The 18182-nt window shown below is 41.1% G+C and overlaps 1 protein-coding gene across 15 annotated transcripts in view; it reads right to left on the bottom strand.

Annotated features, from left to right (window-relative positions):
- HYDIN (HYDIN axonemal central pair apparatus protein) overlaps positions 1 to 18182 on the bottom strand; it is a 441202-nt gene that overhangs the window by 120937 nt on the left and 302083 nt on the right. For all 15 annotated transcript variants that reach the window (XR_006211638.1, XM_042967954.1, XM_042967958.1 and 12 more), the window contains 7 exons: positions 16457 to 16594; positions 15670 to 15751; positions 12183 to 12302; positions 11706 to 11915; positions 9361 to 9498; positions 7592 to 7769; positions 5767 to 5891 (listed from right to left, as the gene is read on the bottom strand). Coding sequence is in view for 14 of the 15 variants with exons in the window: in XM_042967954.1 (XP_042823888.1) it covers positions 5767 to 5891; positions 7592 to 7769; positions 9361 to 9498; positions 11706 to 11915; positions 12183 to 12302; positions 15670 to 15751; positions 16457 to 16594 (991 nt within the window). In the remaining variant the exon portion in view is untranslated. The remainder of the gene's footprint in view (positions 1 to 5766; positions 5892 to 7591; positions 7770 to 9360; positions 9499 to 11705; positions 11916 to 12182; positions 12303 to 15669; positions 15752 to 16456; positions 16595 to 18182) is intronic.

Below are 18182 nucleotides of genomic sequence, written 5' to 3'. Positions count from 1 at the left end.
GCTAGGGATAAACGTGCTCTAACATAAAAAGGGAGACTGATAACACTAGTGATGGATCTATCTACTGAAACTTGGCAGGCCAGAAAGGAATGGCAGGAAATCTTCAATGTGATGAACAGAAAAAAATATGCAGCCGAGAATCCTTTATCCAGCAAGTCTGTCATTCAGAATATAAGGAGAGTTAAGGTCTTCCCAAACAAACAAAAAACCAAAGGAATTCATCACCACTAAACCAGCCCTGCAAGAGATCCCAAGGGGGATCCTGTGAGACAAAGTACCAGAGACATCGCTACAAGCATGAAACCTACAGACATCACAATGACTCTAAACCCATATCTTTATATAATAACACTGAATGTAAATGGACTAAATGCTCCAACCAAAAGACATAGGGAGTCAGAATGGACAAAAAAATGAGACCTATCTATTTTCTGTCTACAAGAGACTCCTTTTAGAGCTGAGGACACCTTCAGATTGAAAGTGAGGGGATGGAGAACTATCTATCATGCTACTGGAAGTTAAAAGGAAGCTGGAGTAGCCATACTTATATCAGACAAACTAGACTTTCAATTAAAGGCTGTAACAAGAGATGAAGAAGGGCAGTATATAATAATCACAGGGTCTATCCATCAGGAAGACCTAACAATTATAAATGTCTATGCACCGAATATAGGAGCCCCCAAATATATAAAACAATTAATCACAAACATAAGCAACCTTATTGATAAGAATGTGGTAATTGCAGGGGACTTTAATACCCCACTTACAACAATGGATAGATCATCTAGACACAAGGGCAATAAAGAAACAAGGGCCCTGAATGATACATTGGATCAGATGGACTTGACAGATCTATTTAGAACTCTGCATCCCAAAGCAACAGAATATACTTTCTTCTCGAGTGCACATGGAACATTCTCCAAGATAGATCACATACTGGGTCACAAAACAGCCCTTCATAAGTTTACAAGAATTGAGATCATACCATGCATACTTTCAGACCACAATGCTATGAAGCTTGAAATCAACTACAGGAAAAAGTCTGGAAAACCTCCAAAAGCATGGAGGTTAAAGAACACCCTACTAAAGAATGAATGGGTCAACCAGGCAATTAGAGAAGAAATTAAGAAATATATGGAAATAAATGAAAATGAAAATACAACAATCCAAATGCTTTGGGATGCAGCGAAAGCAGTCCTGAGAGGAAAATACATTGCAATCCAGGCCTATCTCAAGAAACAAGAAAAACCCCAAATACAAAATCTAACAGCACACCTAGAAGAAATAGAAGCAGAACAGCAAAGATACCCCAAACCCAGCAGAAGAAGAGAAATAATAAAGATCAGAGCATAAATAAATATAGAATCTAAAAAAACTGTAGAGCATATCAATGAAACCAAGAGTTGATTTTTTGAAAAAATATAGAAAATTGATAAACCTCTAGCCAGGCTTCTCAAAAAGAAAAGGGAGATGACCCAAATAGATAAAATCATGAATGAAAATGGAATGATTACAATCAATCCCTCAGAGATACAAGCAATTATCAGGGAATACTCTGAAAAATTATATGCCAACAAACTGGACAACCTGGAAGAAATGGACAAATTCCTAAACACCCACACGCTTCCAAAACTCAATCAGGAAGAAATAGAAAGCTTGAACAGACCCATAACCAGCGAAGAAATTGAATCAGTCATCAAAAATCTCCCAACAGGGGCACCTGGGTGGCTCAGTCGGTTAAGCGGCCGACTTCAGCTCAGGTCATGATCTCACGGTCCGTGAGTTCGAGCCCCGCGTCGGGCTCTGTGCTGACAGCTCAGAGCCTGGAGCCTGTTTCAGATTCTGTGCCTCCCTGTCTCTGACCCTCCCCCGTTCATGCTCTGTCTCTCTCTGTCTCAAAAATAAATAAGCGTTAAAAAAAAAATTAAAAAAAAAAAATCTCCCAACAAATAAGAGTCCAGGACCAGATGGCTTCCCAGGGGAATTCTACCACACATTTAAAGCAGAGATAATACCTACCCTTCTCAAGCTATTCCAGAAAATAGAAAGGGAAGGAAAACTTCCAGACTCATTCTATGAAGCCAGTATTACTTTGACTCCTAAACCAGAAAGAGACTCAGTAAAAAAAGAGAACTACAGGCCAATATCCCTGATGAATATGGATGCAAAAATTCTCGGTAAGATACTAGCAAATAGAATTCAACAGCATATAAAGAGAATTATTCACCATGATCAAGTGGGATTCATTCCTGGGCTGCAGGGCTGGTTCAACATTCACAAATCAATCAATGTAATACATCACATTAATAAAAGAAAAGATAAGAACGGTATGATCCTGTCAATCGATGCAGAAAAAGCATCTGACAGAATTCAGCATACTTTCTTAATAAAAACCCTCGAGAAAAACGGGGTAGAAGGAACATACTTAAACATCATAAAAGCCATTTATGAAAAGCCCACAGCTAACATCATCCTCAATGGGGAAAAACTGAGAGCTTTTTCCTTGAGATCAGGAACAAGACAGGGATGTCCACTCTCACCGCTGCTGTTTAACATAGTGTTGGAAGTGCTAGCATCAGCAATCAGACAACAAAAGGAAATCAAAGCATCAAAATTGGCAAAGATGAAGTTAAGCTTCCACTTTTTGCACATGACATGATATTACACATGGAAAATCTGATAGACTCCATCAAAAGTCTGCTAGAACTGATACATGAATTCAGCAAAGTCACAGAATACAAAATTAATGTACAGAAATCAGTTGCATTCTTATACACTAATAATGAAGCAACAGAAAGACAAATAAAGAAACTGATCCCATTCACAATTGCACCAAGAAGCATAAAATACCTAGGAATAAACCTAACCAAAGATGTAAAAGATCTGTATGCTGAAAACTATAGAAAGCTTAAGAAGGAAATTGAAGAAGATATAAAGAAATAGAAAAACATTCCGTGCTCATGGATTTGAAGAATAAATATTGTCAAAATGTCAATACTACCCAAAGCTATCTACACATTCAATGCAATCCCAATCAAAATTGCACCAGCATTCTTCTCGAAACTAGAACGAGCAATCCTAAAATTTGTATGGAACCACAAAAGGCCCCGAATAGCCAAGGTAATTTTGAAGAAGATCAAAGCGGGAGGCATCACAATCCCAGACTTTAGCCTCTACTACAAAGTTGTAATCATCAAGACAGCATGGTATTGGCACAAAAACAGACACATAGACCAATGGAATAGAATAGAAACCACAGAATTAGACCCACAAAAGTATGGCCAACTAATCTTTGATAAACCAGGAAAGAATATCCAATGGAAAAAAGACAGTCTCTTTAACAAATGGTGCTGGGAGATCTGGACAGCCACAGGCAGAAGGAAGAAACTAGACCACTTTCTTACATCATTCACAAAAACAAACTCAAAATGGATAAAGGACCTGAATGTGAGACAGGAAACCATCAAAACCCTAGAGGAGAAAGCAGGGAGAAACCTCTCTGACCTCAGCCGCAGCTATTTCTTACTTGACACATCTCCAAAGGCAAGGGAATTAAAAGCAAAATGAACTATTGGGACCTCATGAAGATAAAAAGCTTCTGCACAGCAAAGGAAACAATCAACAAAACTAAAAGGCAACCCACGGAATGGGAAAAGATACTTGCAAATGACCTATCGGACAAAGGGCTAGTATCCAAAATCTATAAAGAGCTCACCAAACTCCACACCCGAAAACCAAATAATCCCATGAAGAAATGGGCAGAAAACATGAATAGACACTTCTCTAAAGAAGACATCCGGATGGCCAACAGGCACATGAAAAGATGCTCAACGTCGCTCCTCATCAGGGAAATACAAATCAAAACCACACTCAGATATCACCTCACGCCAGTCAGAGTAGCTAAAATGAACAAATCAGGAGACTATAGATGCTGGCGAGGATGTGGAGAAATGGGAACCCTCTTGCACTGTTGGTGGGAATGCAAACTGGTGCAGCCGCTCTGGAAAGCAGTGTGGAGGTTCCTCAAAAAATTAAAAATAGACCTACCCTATGACCCAGCAGTAGCACTGCTAGGAATTTATCCAAGGGATACAGGAGTACTGATGCATAGGGGCACTTGTACCCCAATGTTTATATCGCACTCTCAACAATAGCCAAATTATGGAAAGAGCCTAAATGTCCATCAACTGATGAATGGATAAAGGAATTGTGGTTTATACACACAATGGAGTACAACGTGGCAATGAGAAAGAATGAAATATGGCCCTTTGTAGCAACATGGATGGAACTGGAGAGTGTTATGCTAAGTGAAATAAGCCATACAGAGAAAGATACCATATGTTTTCACTCTTATGTGGATCCTGAGAAACTTAACAGAAGCCCATGGGGGAGGGGAAGGAAAAAAAAGAGGTTATAGTGGGAGAGAGCCAAAGCATAAGAGACTCTTAAAACCTGAGAACAAACTGAGGGTTGATGGGGGGTGGGAGGGAGGGGAGGGTGGGTGATGGGTATTGTAGAGGGCATCTTTTGGGATGAGCACTGGGTGTTGTATGGAAACCAATTTGACAATAAATTTCATATATTAAAAAAATAAAATAAAATAAAGTAAAATAAAATAAAATAATAAAATAAAATAAAATAAAATAAAATAAAATAAAATAAAATAAAATAAAGATGAGCACAGGGAGAAAGCAGGCTTTATGGTCAAGAATGGACTATTAAGAGAAGAATATCAGGGAGGGGTGAAGGAGGATTTTGGGATTTTGCTTTCACTTTCCACTGGGGGAGGGCTGACTTTATTTACAAGCTGGGCTGCTCTGCCTCGAGAGACCAACTGTTGGCTTGGCTTCCACCTTGGAGGCACCATGCTGAACCTCTTTGGCTGCCCCCTCCCCCACTTAGCTGTTGGCGACCAGAGGGTTCTATTCTGAATCTACCCTGCTTACTCGGTACACTTCCCAGGGAATCTCACCATTCCCTGTGATCACAATGGCCATCTGGTGACTCACAGCACTTTCTCCAGCCTCTCTCCTCAGCTCTCTAGCCCATGGGGCCAGCTCCCCATGGGAACCTCACTTGGATGATGCTCAGAAATCTCAGATGTAGTAACAAACCATCGGAACTCAGATCCCTTCCTCCTCTCCCCTCAAACTTGCTCTTCCTCCTGAGTTTCCCATCTCACTTCTCCTCCTCCTTACTTTGTCTGTCAAGCAAGACACTTGAGGTAGGGGTCACCTCTGCCCCACCCCCACATCCAACCAATCCCTAATCACTGACCATTCCAACTCCAGAGTATTTCTTGAAACTACTCGATTCTTTCCACCTCCTGTGTTATCACTCTTGTTGACAACACCGCCATCTCTCATCTAGAGTTACTCCATCAGCTTTTAAAAACTGAGCACATCTCAGCACATCTATCCTTATTTCACACACACACACACACACACACACACAGACCACAACCCAAACCCCTGAGAGCTTCTCAGGGCTTCACAAGGCAGCCAGAGAGATTTTTTAAAGATGCAATTCTGATCACCCCAGGCCCCACTTGAAACACTTCACTAACTTGCTGTTGCCCTCAGAATAAAGCTCAAAACCCTTTAATAGGTTCATTAGGAGGCTCCTTACCTCTCCCCCTTCTTTGCTCTAGCTATAGCTTCTTCTCCTTTCTGTTCCTCAGAGAGACCATGACCTTCCTGCCCCTGGGTCTTTGTACCTACCATTCTCCTCCCACATTCATTCTGTGCAGGGTGAAGCTAATCTTACCTCAGAAGATTCATCCTCGGGCAATTCCTCAGTTATCTCTAAGTGGTCAAGTGTCTCATAGTTGTTGCACTCTTTTTCTAGGTTTTTTCTGGCCTGATTCAAGAAGGTTTCATACTTTTCATTTCCTGTGGGATTGGAAGGAGAAAGAAATCAGGATGGTTAAAAATATATGAATCATGCCTAAAACACAGACTGTCAGCTCAGGGTCCATAAAGTCAGAAGGGAAGTGAACTTTTTGGTGCTTTACCTGTCATGTTTTCTCTGCCTCAGAGGGTGACATAGTTTGTGACTGAGTTCAATTTGTAGCAGAGACCCCACTGAGTTTAATGAGATTATGCTTTAGGGAGCTAACAGCTGGTTCACAAGAACTTGATGGCAGCAACATCCTAAGTCACGCATTGGGTGATCGACCAGATCGCGGCTTCCTCGATGCTTTCCTGGCTCTAGTACTGAATGCTGCATGACCTGGGAGCCCCCTCTGTGCTGGACTCACCCACACGGCCGGTCATCCTTTAAGTGACTTCTCATTTTTGTTAAATCTCAGTAAGCAAAGGACTATATCTGCAACTCTAACTGTAACTAAACAAGCTCCAGTCCCCCAAATCAGGGATGCAGGCAATCAGGGGAAAGATTTCAGACACTCATGTTCACCAGTAAGCCAGTGCAAATTCGAATGCTAGAGGGACGAGGTAGGCAGTGAAATAAAGTGCCTACTATGGAGCCATAGGAAGCACTGTACTTGTGATGAACGGGAGCACGGGAGACCCAACGGATAGTTTTCAGAACTAACAGTATTCAGATCTCAATTCTTCGAAAGCCCTCTGCTGGCCAAACATATCTACTGCCAGCAGGGCCCCTGGTTTTCAACCAAGTGGCAAAGACTTTGAGAGCTGGACTAACTTCTGGCTGGTTGGAACCCTAGATGGTAGAGTGCAACATGGTGTTAGATTCACTAATATTTGTGTTGTAGTTTCAGGGAGCAATTAGGATGTAAAGAATTATCAGTAGGTGAGCCAGTGACTTTGGGGATCAGGGGTGGAGGAAAGGCTCAGTGTGAAGGCTTAGTCTGAAGCTGTCTGTGGAACGCAGATTTTAAGGAGCTCAAAGGAGTTACAAAGAAGAGTGAGACCTTTGTCTTAACGCTCTGTTCTATATCCCATGTCAGGAAGAAAGAGCCAGAGAGTCCATGGCCAAGAGAGCTGCTCAGCTGAGCTTGGGGATTTGCCAAGATAGAAGTCTTCTGATACAGAGGGATGGCTCCAGGGACCAGATATTACCAGAAAAACCTTGGCTAAGCATGTGCGCAGACAACTAATTAAAGTCTGAATTAGCCCCCAAACTGTGTAATGCCAAAATAAGGAAGGGGTCTGAACCTTGGTTGCCTTTGTGTACAGTTTATATTTTGCAAATGCTACTCCTTGGAGTAAGATCAGCCTTTGCCTCTCAGTGGTCATCTGTGAGTGTGCCACGGTAGGGACAATTCAGGGAGAGATTATAGCTGGAAGAAATGTGTGCTGGAGGAAAAGGCCTCTGGAAGTGCAACTTTCTGATCTCTCTATATGTAATTCAGTGATGGCAAAATTGGCCAGGGGTCTTAATTTGGGACTTCTATGGACCACATCTTGTCTCATTAAATACAGGTCACCAAATCAATTTCAACTCGAATTTGTTTTTTTGTTTTTTTGTTTTTTAAGAAATGAGGAATGACACAGGAACTTAGTGAGTACCAAACAAATCATGTGAGTACCAATCAGCCTTCAAATAAGCAAAGCTAAAATGTACCTTTTGTTCCCCAGTGGAAAAATACTATAGTAGGTAGTATTACCTTGAAGTTTCCTGGGGAGATCGAGGCTGATTCGGGGAAAGATTCCCTCACCACGCAGAGTGATGTTTTCTGGGTCCAGGTGGGCAATCTGTATCTGGAAACTCCTTTGAAAGATCTCAGGTACTCCAGGTAAGTAGTAAACCTTCAATACCTGCTCTTTATGTGCACTGATAAAACCCTACATAGCAGAAAGACCGGAATGTTAATATTTACAATGGACTCCTGCTTCTGGAGATTTAATGGACTAGATAGTCCCACTGGCCTCTTATGCTGATCATTTTCTATTCACACCCCTCACCCAAGATTCATCTTATGAAGCTATGAGAAAATGACAAGTAACCAATAAAAAATAGGTAGGGTATGTGAACAGGTATTTCATAAAAGAGGAAATATGAATGGCAAATAAATGCAGTAAAAGGTACTAATCCTCATAAGTGACCAGGGAAATGAAACTAGGATTATAATAAAAAATTTTTAAAACACATATTGACAAAATTTACTAAATTTCAGTGAGAGTATGTTTACATCTGTTGGGAATACCAATGGGGAAAAAAACACTGTGAAAAACGTTTTAGCGCTCTTATCAAATTGAACATCTGCATAGTCCATGACCCAGAAATTTCACTCCTAGGAAAATTCCCTAAGAAAAATGCTTCCATTTGTACATCAGGAGGCAGGTACAAGAATATTTGTAGCAGGATTGTTTCTAACAGCAAATTTTAGCGAGAAAAAATCCCAAATGCTTTGACAGGAAAAAGAAAAATTGCTTTCAATATAGTTATAGAAGGGATATTATTTGATAATGAAAATAAATGAACTATAGCTACATGTGACAATGTGCACTATTCTTAGAAACACGATACTGGATGAAAAAAGCAAAATGCACAAAATTACATTACTGATGCCATTTTCATAAAACTCAAGATAAAATAAAATCCCATAAAAGAAACTTTCCAAGTTTTGGGATCAAGTATATTTGTTTCGTTTACTATGCTATGCTATCCTCAGTGCTAGAAAAATGCCTGGTCATGGTAGGTGCTTAAAAGTTTTCGTAAATTAATAAACTAAAAGCACTTTGTTTAAGGATACATAAATGTGTAATAAAACTGTATTTTAAAAAGGGATCAATAAAAGCAAGTGGAGAAGAGGCCCTTGGCTTCAAGGACTTAGAAGGGAAGTGTGATGACAGAAGTGGAAATAAACCATTCTTTTTTTTTTTAAATTTTTTTAACGTTTATTTTTGAGACAGAGAGAGACAGAGCGTGAACAGGGGAGGGGCAGAGAGAGAGGGAGACACAGAATCTGAAACAGGCTCCAGGCTCTGAGCAGTCAGCACAGAGCCCGACACAGGGCTCGAACTCACGGACCGTGAGATCATGACCTGAGCCGAAGTCGGACGCTTAACCAACCGAGCCACCCAGGCGCCCCATAAACCATTCTTATAATTGTGAAAAAAAATCCATGGGGCTATATTGTCTTGTTCACACTGGAGCCCCTGGTACCTGTATGGTGCCTGGCTAATGCAGGATTCAATTAATACTTGATTAATAAATGAGTAAAGTGCTTGGATTTATTATTATTATTATTGTTATTATTATTATTATTATTATTATTATTATTACTATTAGGTTTATGATAACTATTTTTAGTTAAAAAAATCACACCCATAATCCTGACAATGAATGTTTAGTGTAATATCATGTGCCATAGGGCTATAGCTTGCAGGTTTGAACTTGGGTCCCTCCTACCACTGTCACATGGCCACTTACTGAGATGGGCACGATTAGGGGCACTCCCGGCAGAAGGTTGTCTGGCGAAGACAGGGGGTCAGTCAGAACCTTGAACTCAAAGCCAACTTTCCCAGTGTTCTTCAGCGTGATTTCATTCTCTGTGACGTGATCAAACAGCTTGAGAGGAGAAGAAGAGTGACAGCTATCAGCTACCCTTTGGGATACTGCTATCATCCTGGGAAAGGCGGGTGGACAAATACACTTCACACACACAGACTTCATCTTTCCTGGTGTAGACACTGGCCAATCCAATCCACATTTCAGTAGCATCAAAATGTGCCCTCTGGAGCTGGAGGAGCACTGGACACCAGAAACCTGGCTCTTTGTTAGCTCTTCTAGCAACTAGTTTAAGTTAGTAGAGCCGTGTGTGGGGTGTTCTAACTCTCTGCACCTCAGTTTCTTCACCACAAAGAACTCATGACAGAGGACCTCAAAATTAAGCTTTCCTATGCCAATGTTTATTTGTTTATTTTTTGGATAAGATTTGAGTCTAGAATTAAAATTTTTGCATTCATATAGAGAGACATGGGAGTAGTAGGCAAGACATGTTCTTTTTCCTGAGATTTTACTGACACAATTCAGCAGCTGAACAGCAGGCCCAATAACCACAAAATAAGGCCACTTCAGGGGTTCTTAGGATAAGATAGGGCAAGGACTGGCTGCTTCAAAGAATACACTCTGAGCTGACCCAAAACAGAAGACCCTGGAGATAAGGAATGAAAGGGAATTGTATTTGGTCAACTCAGTGGACAAAGTCTCAAAAGGTGTTGGGTGAATTTGCTTTTAGGCACAATTTTTAACCTATAAACACACATGCACACACACAATTCGATAATTATCCATGCAGTAGCTATACAACGGCAGTCTGACTTCCATTAAAATTTGGTAGAGATACGGTTCCGAGTACATAACACAAAATCTAATTGGGAAAAGAAGATGTACAAGAAATAGAATCAATAATTATTCCAAATCAAAAATTAGAATGTGCATTATATTATGGCAAAGAATATATTTAAATGCCAAGAGAATGCAAGGTAAGAAAAAGATAACTAAAGGATAGAGCTGAACTGAATCTTACAGTATGTGTAGATTTGGGGTTGGCAGAGTGGAGGATGAGAGGGATTATATAAAAGGAAGTATTGAGGCAAGAAGGACTGGGATGTATTAGGGTCAGTGGGTAAACCAGTTTGGCCACAAATGGATGAATGGCCTACAGTGAGAAACTAAGAGAAACCAAATTTAATGTGTAAGGGACATCAGTTAAGTTAATAGAGGGGCTTAGGATCCCCTCACCCAGGTGGAGGAGCTTGGTTCTGATCCAATGGATGACAGAGAAAGGGACTCATGATTGGAGGCCTTCTCTGACCCATGCACAGTATTGACCCGGCACTTTAATAACCACAAGCACCTGGTGAGCTAGGTACTGCTACCCCATTCCTAGCTGATAGATGAGGGGTACTGAGGCTTGGAGATGTCAGGTGATATGCTACATAGTCAGTAGGAAGTAAAACTGGGATACCATCCCAGTTTTTCTGACAGCAAAACCATGCTCTTTTCTCAATACTAAGTTGCTTCCTAAATGCTGCTGGGGCTAATTGTTGAGGGTTGATAGGATGAAAATGCAATTTGGGGAAAATCTATGCGGCAATGCTGTTTAGATGGGTTAGTGGCCAAAGCCCTGAATGCGGTGTAACCCCTTGCTTCCGTGGAGTCCTTGGCATCACCTGGGAGCTTGGGAGAAACGCAGATTCTGAGGCTCCACCCAGGACCTACTGAATCAGAATCTGCACTGGAACAAGATTCTCAGGTGATTTGTATGCACATTATGGTTTCAGAAGAATTGCTGTAATATCTTAGTAATGGCTTGATGAACCCCTGTGGTGTGACAACTGCAGTGGCCATGGGAAGGGAAAATCAACACAGAGGGATCCTGCTTGATGAATTCGCTAACCTGGATGCTTGCAGGATATGGGGAGGCAAAGGGAAGCGTGTAGTGGAAAATGCTTGGAGACTGTAAACTCAAGGGACAGAGAAGGTGGTAGCGCTATTGAAGAAACGGAGAGGTTGGTATGGGCTTCTGGACTGAGATGGAAGATGCAAGTTTTAGTGTCTAACATGCTGAATTTCAGGAGACAGAAAAGTAAGTGAAAAAGTCTGGCAAATAGTTGGCAGTGGGATGATTAGGGTTAGGGAAGCGGATCAGGGATCAAGGTTAGGGGTAGTGCCGAGACGGTGATGATCTGGGGCTCTAGGACAGGTTAGAGCACAGGACTATGTGTGATGTTTAAGGCAAAACCAGGAAATCTCCCTGTGGTTGGCAATACCTGTAATCCATAGTTAATATCCTTGGTGTCAAAGGAGTAGTTGACCAGGGATGCCTCTCCCCTCAGCATGATCTCATAGGTGGGCCCTCCTTCTACTTCACACAGGGCTTTAGCCTGTGCAATGATGTCACAGTGTCCGTAGAAGGTGAACGATATCTGGTGGCTACTATGCGGCTTCAGCACTCCATATAGGGGCAGGATATCAAACACCTGCAGAGAAAGTCATTCTGTAGGAGAGCATCAATCAGGATGAAGGGCCTACAGAGGGTAGGTTAAACTCCAGTCAGCTTACAGATTAATTCCTGACTTTAACTTGTTTGACTCCATGAAAGGTGCCTAGCCCAGAACCCTGGACATACCTGATGGTAATGCTGGGGGAAGACTGGCCCGGCAGGATTTAGATTTCTAACTTGGGGCAGGTGCTCAGTGAGAAGAGTTAGTATCATCTGACTTTAGGGCCCATGAGGTGTTACTTACTTCTTCTACCCCAATGGGAAGCATTTCTTCCCGTTCAAAGCTCCATGGGGGTTCCTGAGACTCCACCTGGCTCTGGTTTGGGTTTATTCTTTCAGTTTCAGCAGAGTTAAAACTTAATCCCTAAAAATCAGAGGCATGAGGAAAAGCTAGTAAGCATTCACAACGGTTCATCAATGTGTTCCTCCCCACCAGTGACAGAAAACTGATGTATGTTGTCTATACCTTAAAAAATAGTACATTTTTTTTCTTATGGAGAGAACTGGACAAATGCCCAAAATATATGTACAAGGATGTTTCCTGCAGCATTACTTACAGTAGCAAAACTTTGGAAGCAAACTAAATGCCTATCAATAGGGGATTATTTTATTTTACTTTATCTTTTTGTTAAAGTTTTATTTTTTATATTTTAAAGGTTATTTATTTATTTATTTGTTTTTAATATGAAATTTGTTGTCAGATTGGTTTCCATACAACACCCACTGCTCATCCCAACAGGTGCCTTCCTCAATACCCATCACCCACCCTCCCCACCCTCCCACCCCCACATCAACCCTCAGTTTTTTCTCAGTTTTTAAGAGTCTCTTATGTTTTGGCTCCCTCCCTAACCTTTTTTTTTTCTTCCTCTCCCCCATGGTCTTCTGTTAAATTTCTCAGGATCCACATGTTTTCACTCTTATGTGGATCCTGAGAAACTCAACAATAGGGGATTATTTTAAATGGAGTATGTGTGGGGAGCGCCTGGGTGGCTTAGTTGATTAAGCGTCTGACTCTTGGTTTCGGCTCAGGTCATAGTCTCATGGTTTTGTGAGTTCAAGCCCTGCATTGGGCTCCATGCTGGTGGTGCGGAGCCTGCTTGGGATTTTCTCTCTCTCCCTCTCTCTCTCTGCCCCTCCCCCACGCACTCTGTCTCTGTCTCTATCAAAATAAATACATAAACTTAAATAAATAAATAAATGGAGTGTGTGTGGGTCCTCTGTCCATGGAGGATGATGCAGTATATGTATATTTAGGGATCAGGAATCATATGCTCAACATATTACTGAGTGAAAAAGCAGTTCCATTTATGTAAAATGGCATATGCCCATGTATCACACCTGAAGGTACAAGCGTGTGTAAATTCATTCAGAGATTTGTGTATGCAAATAGAGTTACTAGGAGGTTGTTTGCTAAAATTTCAGTGGCTCTTTTTCTTATTTTTTTTAAATTAAAAAAATTTTTTTAATGTTTATTAATTTTTGAGAGAGAGAGAGAGAGAGAGAGAGAGAGAGCAAGCGAGCACAAGTTGGGGAGGGTCAGAGAGAGAGGGAGACACAGAATCCAAAGCAGGTTCCAGGCTCTGAGCTGTCAGTACAGAGCCCAACACGGGGCTCAAACTCATGAACTGTGAGATCATGACCTGAGCTGAAGTCAGACACTTTACCAACTGAGCCACCCAGGCACCCCTCAGTGGCTCTTTTTCATAAATGGTGGCATTGTAAGGATTTTTGCTTTCAGTTTTCTGTATTCTTGACTCTTCTATGACAAACTTCTTTGAAAATAGAAAAAGAAAATTAACATTTAAAGGTATTTTATATACATACATATATTCTAAAAAAAATTGGAAAATATAGAAAACTTCAAAGAGAGAAATACAAATAAATTACTTATACTACACACACACACACACACACACACACATATGTATGTGTGTGTACAATGTGTTTATATAAGGGTATGTACTTGTATTCTGATCTGTCAGTTATAGGAGTGCTGCATTTCCATAAATATTCTTCACAAGCATTATCTAAAATACTTTTAAAAAATAGAACATGTAGCTGACAGATACACAAAAAGATGCTCAACATCAATTATGCAGATCAAAACCACAATGAGGTATCCCCTCACACCTGTCAGAATGGCTAAAATAAAAAACATAATCAGCCACAAGTGTTGGCGAGGATGTGGAGAAAAAGGAACCTTCATACACTGTTGTTGGGAATGCAAAATTGTGCAGACACTGTGGAAAACAGTGTGGAGGTTCCTCAAAAAATTAAAAATAGAATACCATATAATCTAGTGATTTCACTACTGGGTGTTTACCCAAAGAATATGAAAACACTAATTTGAAAGGATATACGCACCTCATATTTTTATTGCAGCATTATTTACAATAGCCAAATTATGGAAGCAGCCCAAGTGTCCACTGATAGATGAATGGGTAAAGAAGAGGTGGTATATACATACAATAGAATATTCAGCCATAAAAAAGAATGAAATCTTGCCATTTGCAACAACATGAATGGACCTAGAGAGTATAATGCTAAGTGAGATAAGTCAGTCAGAGGATGACAAACACCATATGATCTCACTCATATGTGGAATTTAAGAAACAAAGCAAATGAACACATTAAAAGAAGAGACAAACCAAAACCAGACTCTTAAGTACAGAGGACAAACATGGTTACCAGAGGAGAGGTGGGTGGGGATATGGGTGAAACAGGGCATAGGGATTAAGAGTGCACTTACTGTGATGAGCCCTAAGTAATATTCAGACTTGTTGAACCACTATATTGTAGAGCCAAAACTAATATAATACTGCATATTAGCTATACTGGATTAAAATAAAATTAAAAATATAGAACATTTTTTTTTTTACTTAATATACCAGAGATTGCTTTAAGTCAGTGTTAGAGAACTTCCTCATTTTTTAAGAAAAGATTTTATAGTATTGCCTTGTGCAAACACAAGTCAGTCTCCTATTGGTGGAGTCAAGTTGTTTCCAATTTTTCTTGCTTTTACCAACAAAGCTGCAGTGTCCAAGGAGAGTTCCATGTCTATGCACATGTAAAGGCAGATCTGGAGAATAGTATCCTAGCAGTGGAAATGTGCATTAAATTCTGATATACTCCCCAAATTATATGCCACAGAGGCGATGTGAATTCATAACCCTACTACAAAATATAAAAATGCTTGCTTACCCCCTGCTCTGCCACTACTGAGTCAAACTGTATTTTAAAAGACTGTATATGGTCATGGATATGCAGTAATTTATTTTTCCAATTTTTATTCTATTTCTAAAGTGTTGTGACAAACATCTTTGTACATAAATTTTTTTTATCTCCAATGATTTCCTTAGGCCATCCTTCTAGAAGGAGAATTTAAGGGTATGAATTTTTAAACTCCCTTGATTTCCCCTTTGTTTTTACTATGGAATTACGGAGAGAAATCTTTCTCCTTTTGTAGCCTCTATCTGGGGGCCGGGAAGAATGCCAAGGTTTAGAGGTAACTGGCTTCTTCATTACAGAGAAAAATCTATGTGCTGAGATGTCTGGCTCTCACTGGGGTGTTAGCTCTATGGGTGTTTGGTTGGGAAGTGATGTGGATAAAGTTCCACAGCCTCATCCCACCCAACCCCCAGCCTTGCACTTGTCACTGCTCCTGGCTCTGTTTTTGTTTTACAGGAAGGACCCTCGGCTTGCTAACCCATCCCATGGAGAGAAAACCGTACATCGGAGATGATCATGATGGGCGCTTGTGCTTTTTTGTATTGTCCTTCTTCAGGCCTGACATCTTCATCCATGAGGATAGTCCTGGGGAGTTGAACAAAATGTGGAGAATCACTCATTTGGCAACCATCCTGACACAGCCTTCAGCTACATCATCACTTCATCTTCCTCTCTCCCTCTACTGTACCCCAAAGGATAAGGGGTTCTCACTCAAAGCATGCTTTTTTCACGAGGTCAGCTGGTCAGTGCTCTGTTACTCCCTGTCCCCAAACATGGAGTATAGGGCATCAGGCTAGTCAATTTTCCACAGACTCCAACCCTTCTTTCCTGGCCTACCAAGCCCATGTCCAAATTACAAAAAGTTCTGGGAAGCTCTAGCAATGCTTCAGACAATTTTCTGTGTCTCCAGTGCTCAATGTTAAGGTTTATTATTTACTGGAGCACTTTATCGTGAGGATACACTGTTTGGCCAACTGCCATATCCTTTTCTGCTTGCTACCCTTGACCTGACCCTGGCTGCCGACTCTGGACAGATGGAGAAGGTTATGTGATAGGAAGGGCTTAGTCCTCCAGGAGTCAGGAGGCTATGACCTCCTGAAAGTAGAGATGCTTTTCAACTCTATTCCACCTGCACAGTCCAGGGCCTCACACACAGAAGTCACTCACTAAACTGTTGACCAGTGAGCTGCTGGATGCATAAATAAGGGACGGGCTTGAGAATGTAAGTCAGGGTAGAGAAAAAAAAATGTTATTTTAAAAAATCCATTCTAGCCTTGCATTTGCACTTACTTAACAAAACCATTTAGCTCCATCTCAGGGGACTCTGTTACTGGCATTGCTGGAGAGCTGGCAGAAGCTGAGGTCACTGGGATGGATTCCACCTGGGACAGGGGGGCACTGGTGGGCTTCCTTGGCTGTGGCACAAACCTACAAAAGCAGGATGGATGGAGGCACACATCAGCTTTTGCAAATCAGTGCTCAGTGGGCTCTCAGTTTCTATGGCTAAGCCCCAAATAAATCCTAGACAGGCGGGCCTAGAAGGACCTGCCCTACACCACCCGTTAGACTTACCTTGTTCAAATCTTAGGTTTCACTTTCTCCTAAAAAGTTTCCTCACCATTGTCTCCCAGTCTGGGTCCAGTGACTCTCCTCTGAGTGCCTACAGCCCCTGGGCTTCCACTTCACACTTATTTTTCCTGTCCCTGCTAGACCATGAGCTCCCTGAGGACCTGTACCTAATATGGCATCTAATACAGTGCCTGGCCTGCAGTAGGTACTCAGGCATGGTTATGAATGAGTGAATGAATGACCAGGGATCCTGGGTCCAGGTAACCAAACAGAAAGCAGAGCCAGGACTAGGGTACCAGACAAACATTCCTTTGCCTTATGTTACCATGGATTAGATATGTCTACGGTTTCTAACAAATGGAATCATAAATATGTACTCTTGAGTCTAACTTCTTTTGCTCAGCATAATGTTTTTAGATTCATTTATGTTATTTCAAGGAGCACTAAGTAGTCTGATCTTTTCTTTTTTTAATAACTGAGCAGTATTCCATAGTATGGATGACTAATGTGTTTATCCATCTCGTTGGTGGGCAATGCAGCTGTTTCCAGCTTTTAATATTATGAATACGGTTGCTAAGAATATTTGTGTACAAGTTTTTACATAGATGTATGTTTTCATTCCTCCTGAGCCAATTCCTGGGAAAAGAACCGCTTGGTTATATGGTACATGTATGTTTAAAATTATAGGATACTGCCACACAGTCTTCCAAAGTGGTTTTACTCCATTTAACACTATCTTCACAGTGAAGGTGAGAGCTCAAGAAGGCCCACAACCTCATGCACACTCGGTATTCAGTCTTCTAAATTTTAAGTTTGAACCATTCAAGCATGACGTTGACTAATAGGCTTATTTTAAGGGAAAATCATGTATCATTGCTATAAATTAAAACCCAGTTTTATCCACCATGTTTAGAAAAATCAACATTATTATTTTCTCACCTGGTGAGGGCTCTGAGCTGAGCCCTGACTGCTCTTTTTAAGAAGAGAGAGCAGTTCAATTTCCCCTTGGGAAAACACTGGGCTGACACCTCACTATAGAACTGTGAGCACTTGGAGGGCGGGACCAAGAGGTTCCTTCTTCATAGCCCTCGTTGCTGAGGGTCTTCTACACAGAGCATGAGCTCAATATGTGTCTGACTGAATGGACAGATGGATAGATGGATGCACGCATGGATGGTTGCGTGAGAACAGGTAAACAGCACACAGGTAACTGGACTATTTTGTGTGTTTTGTGCTACTCTCAGCCTATCAATAACCAGTGTTGTGGTGGGACCAGCCCTTGTAGTTCTTATTATGATTGGAAGATGCCCTTCAGCAGCAACCATCAGGAAACTTTGAGAAAATAAAAGGTTATTAGTTACAGGAACTGAAAACTACACAGCACACCTGGGGCCACACAGGGACATCGTGGATAGAAAGACAGTGTGGGCCTAGGTTTTGCTTTTAT

The sequence above is a fragment of the Panthera tigris genome, chromosome E2, assembly GCF_018350195.1.
Source record: "Panthera tigris isolate Pti1 chromosome E2, P.tigris_Pti1_mat1.1, whole genome shotgun sequence".
Classification (NCBI taxonomy): Eukaryota; Metazoa; Chordata; class Mammalia; order Carnivora; family Felidae; genus Panthera; species Panthera tigris.
The sequence above is the reverse complement of the archived record's forward strand: the minus strand, read 5'-3'. Positions and strand labels throughout refer to the sequence as shown.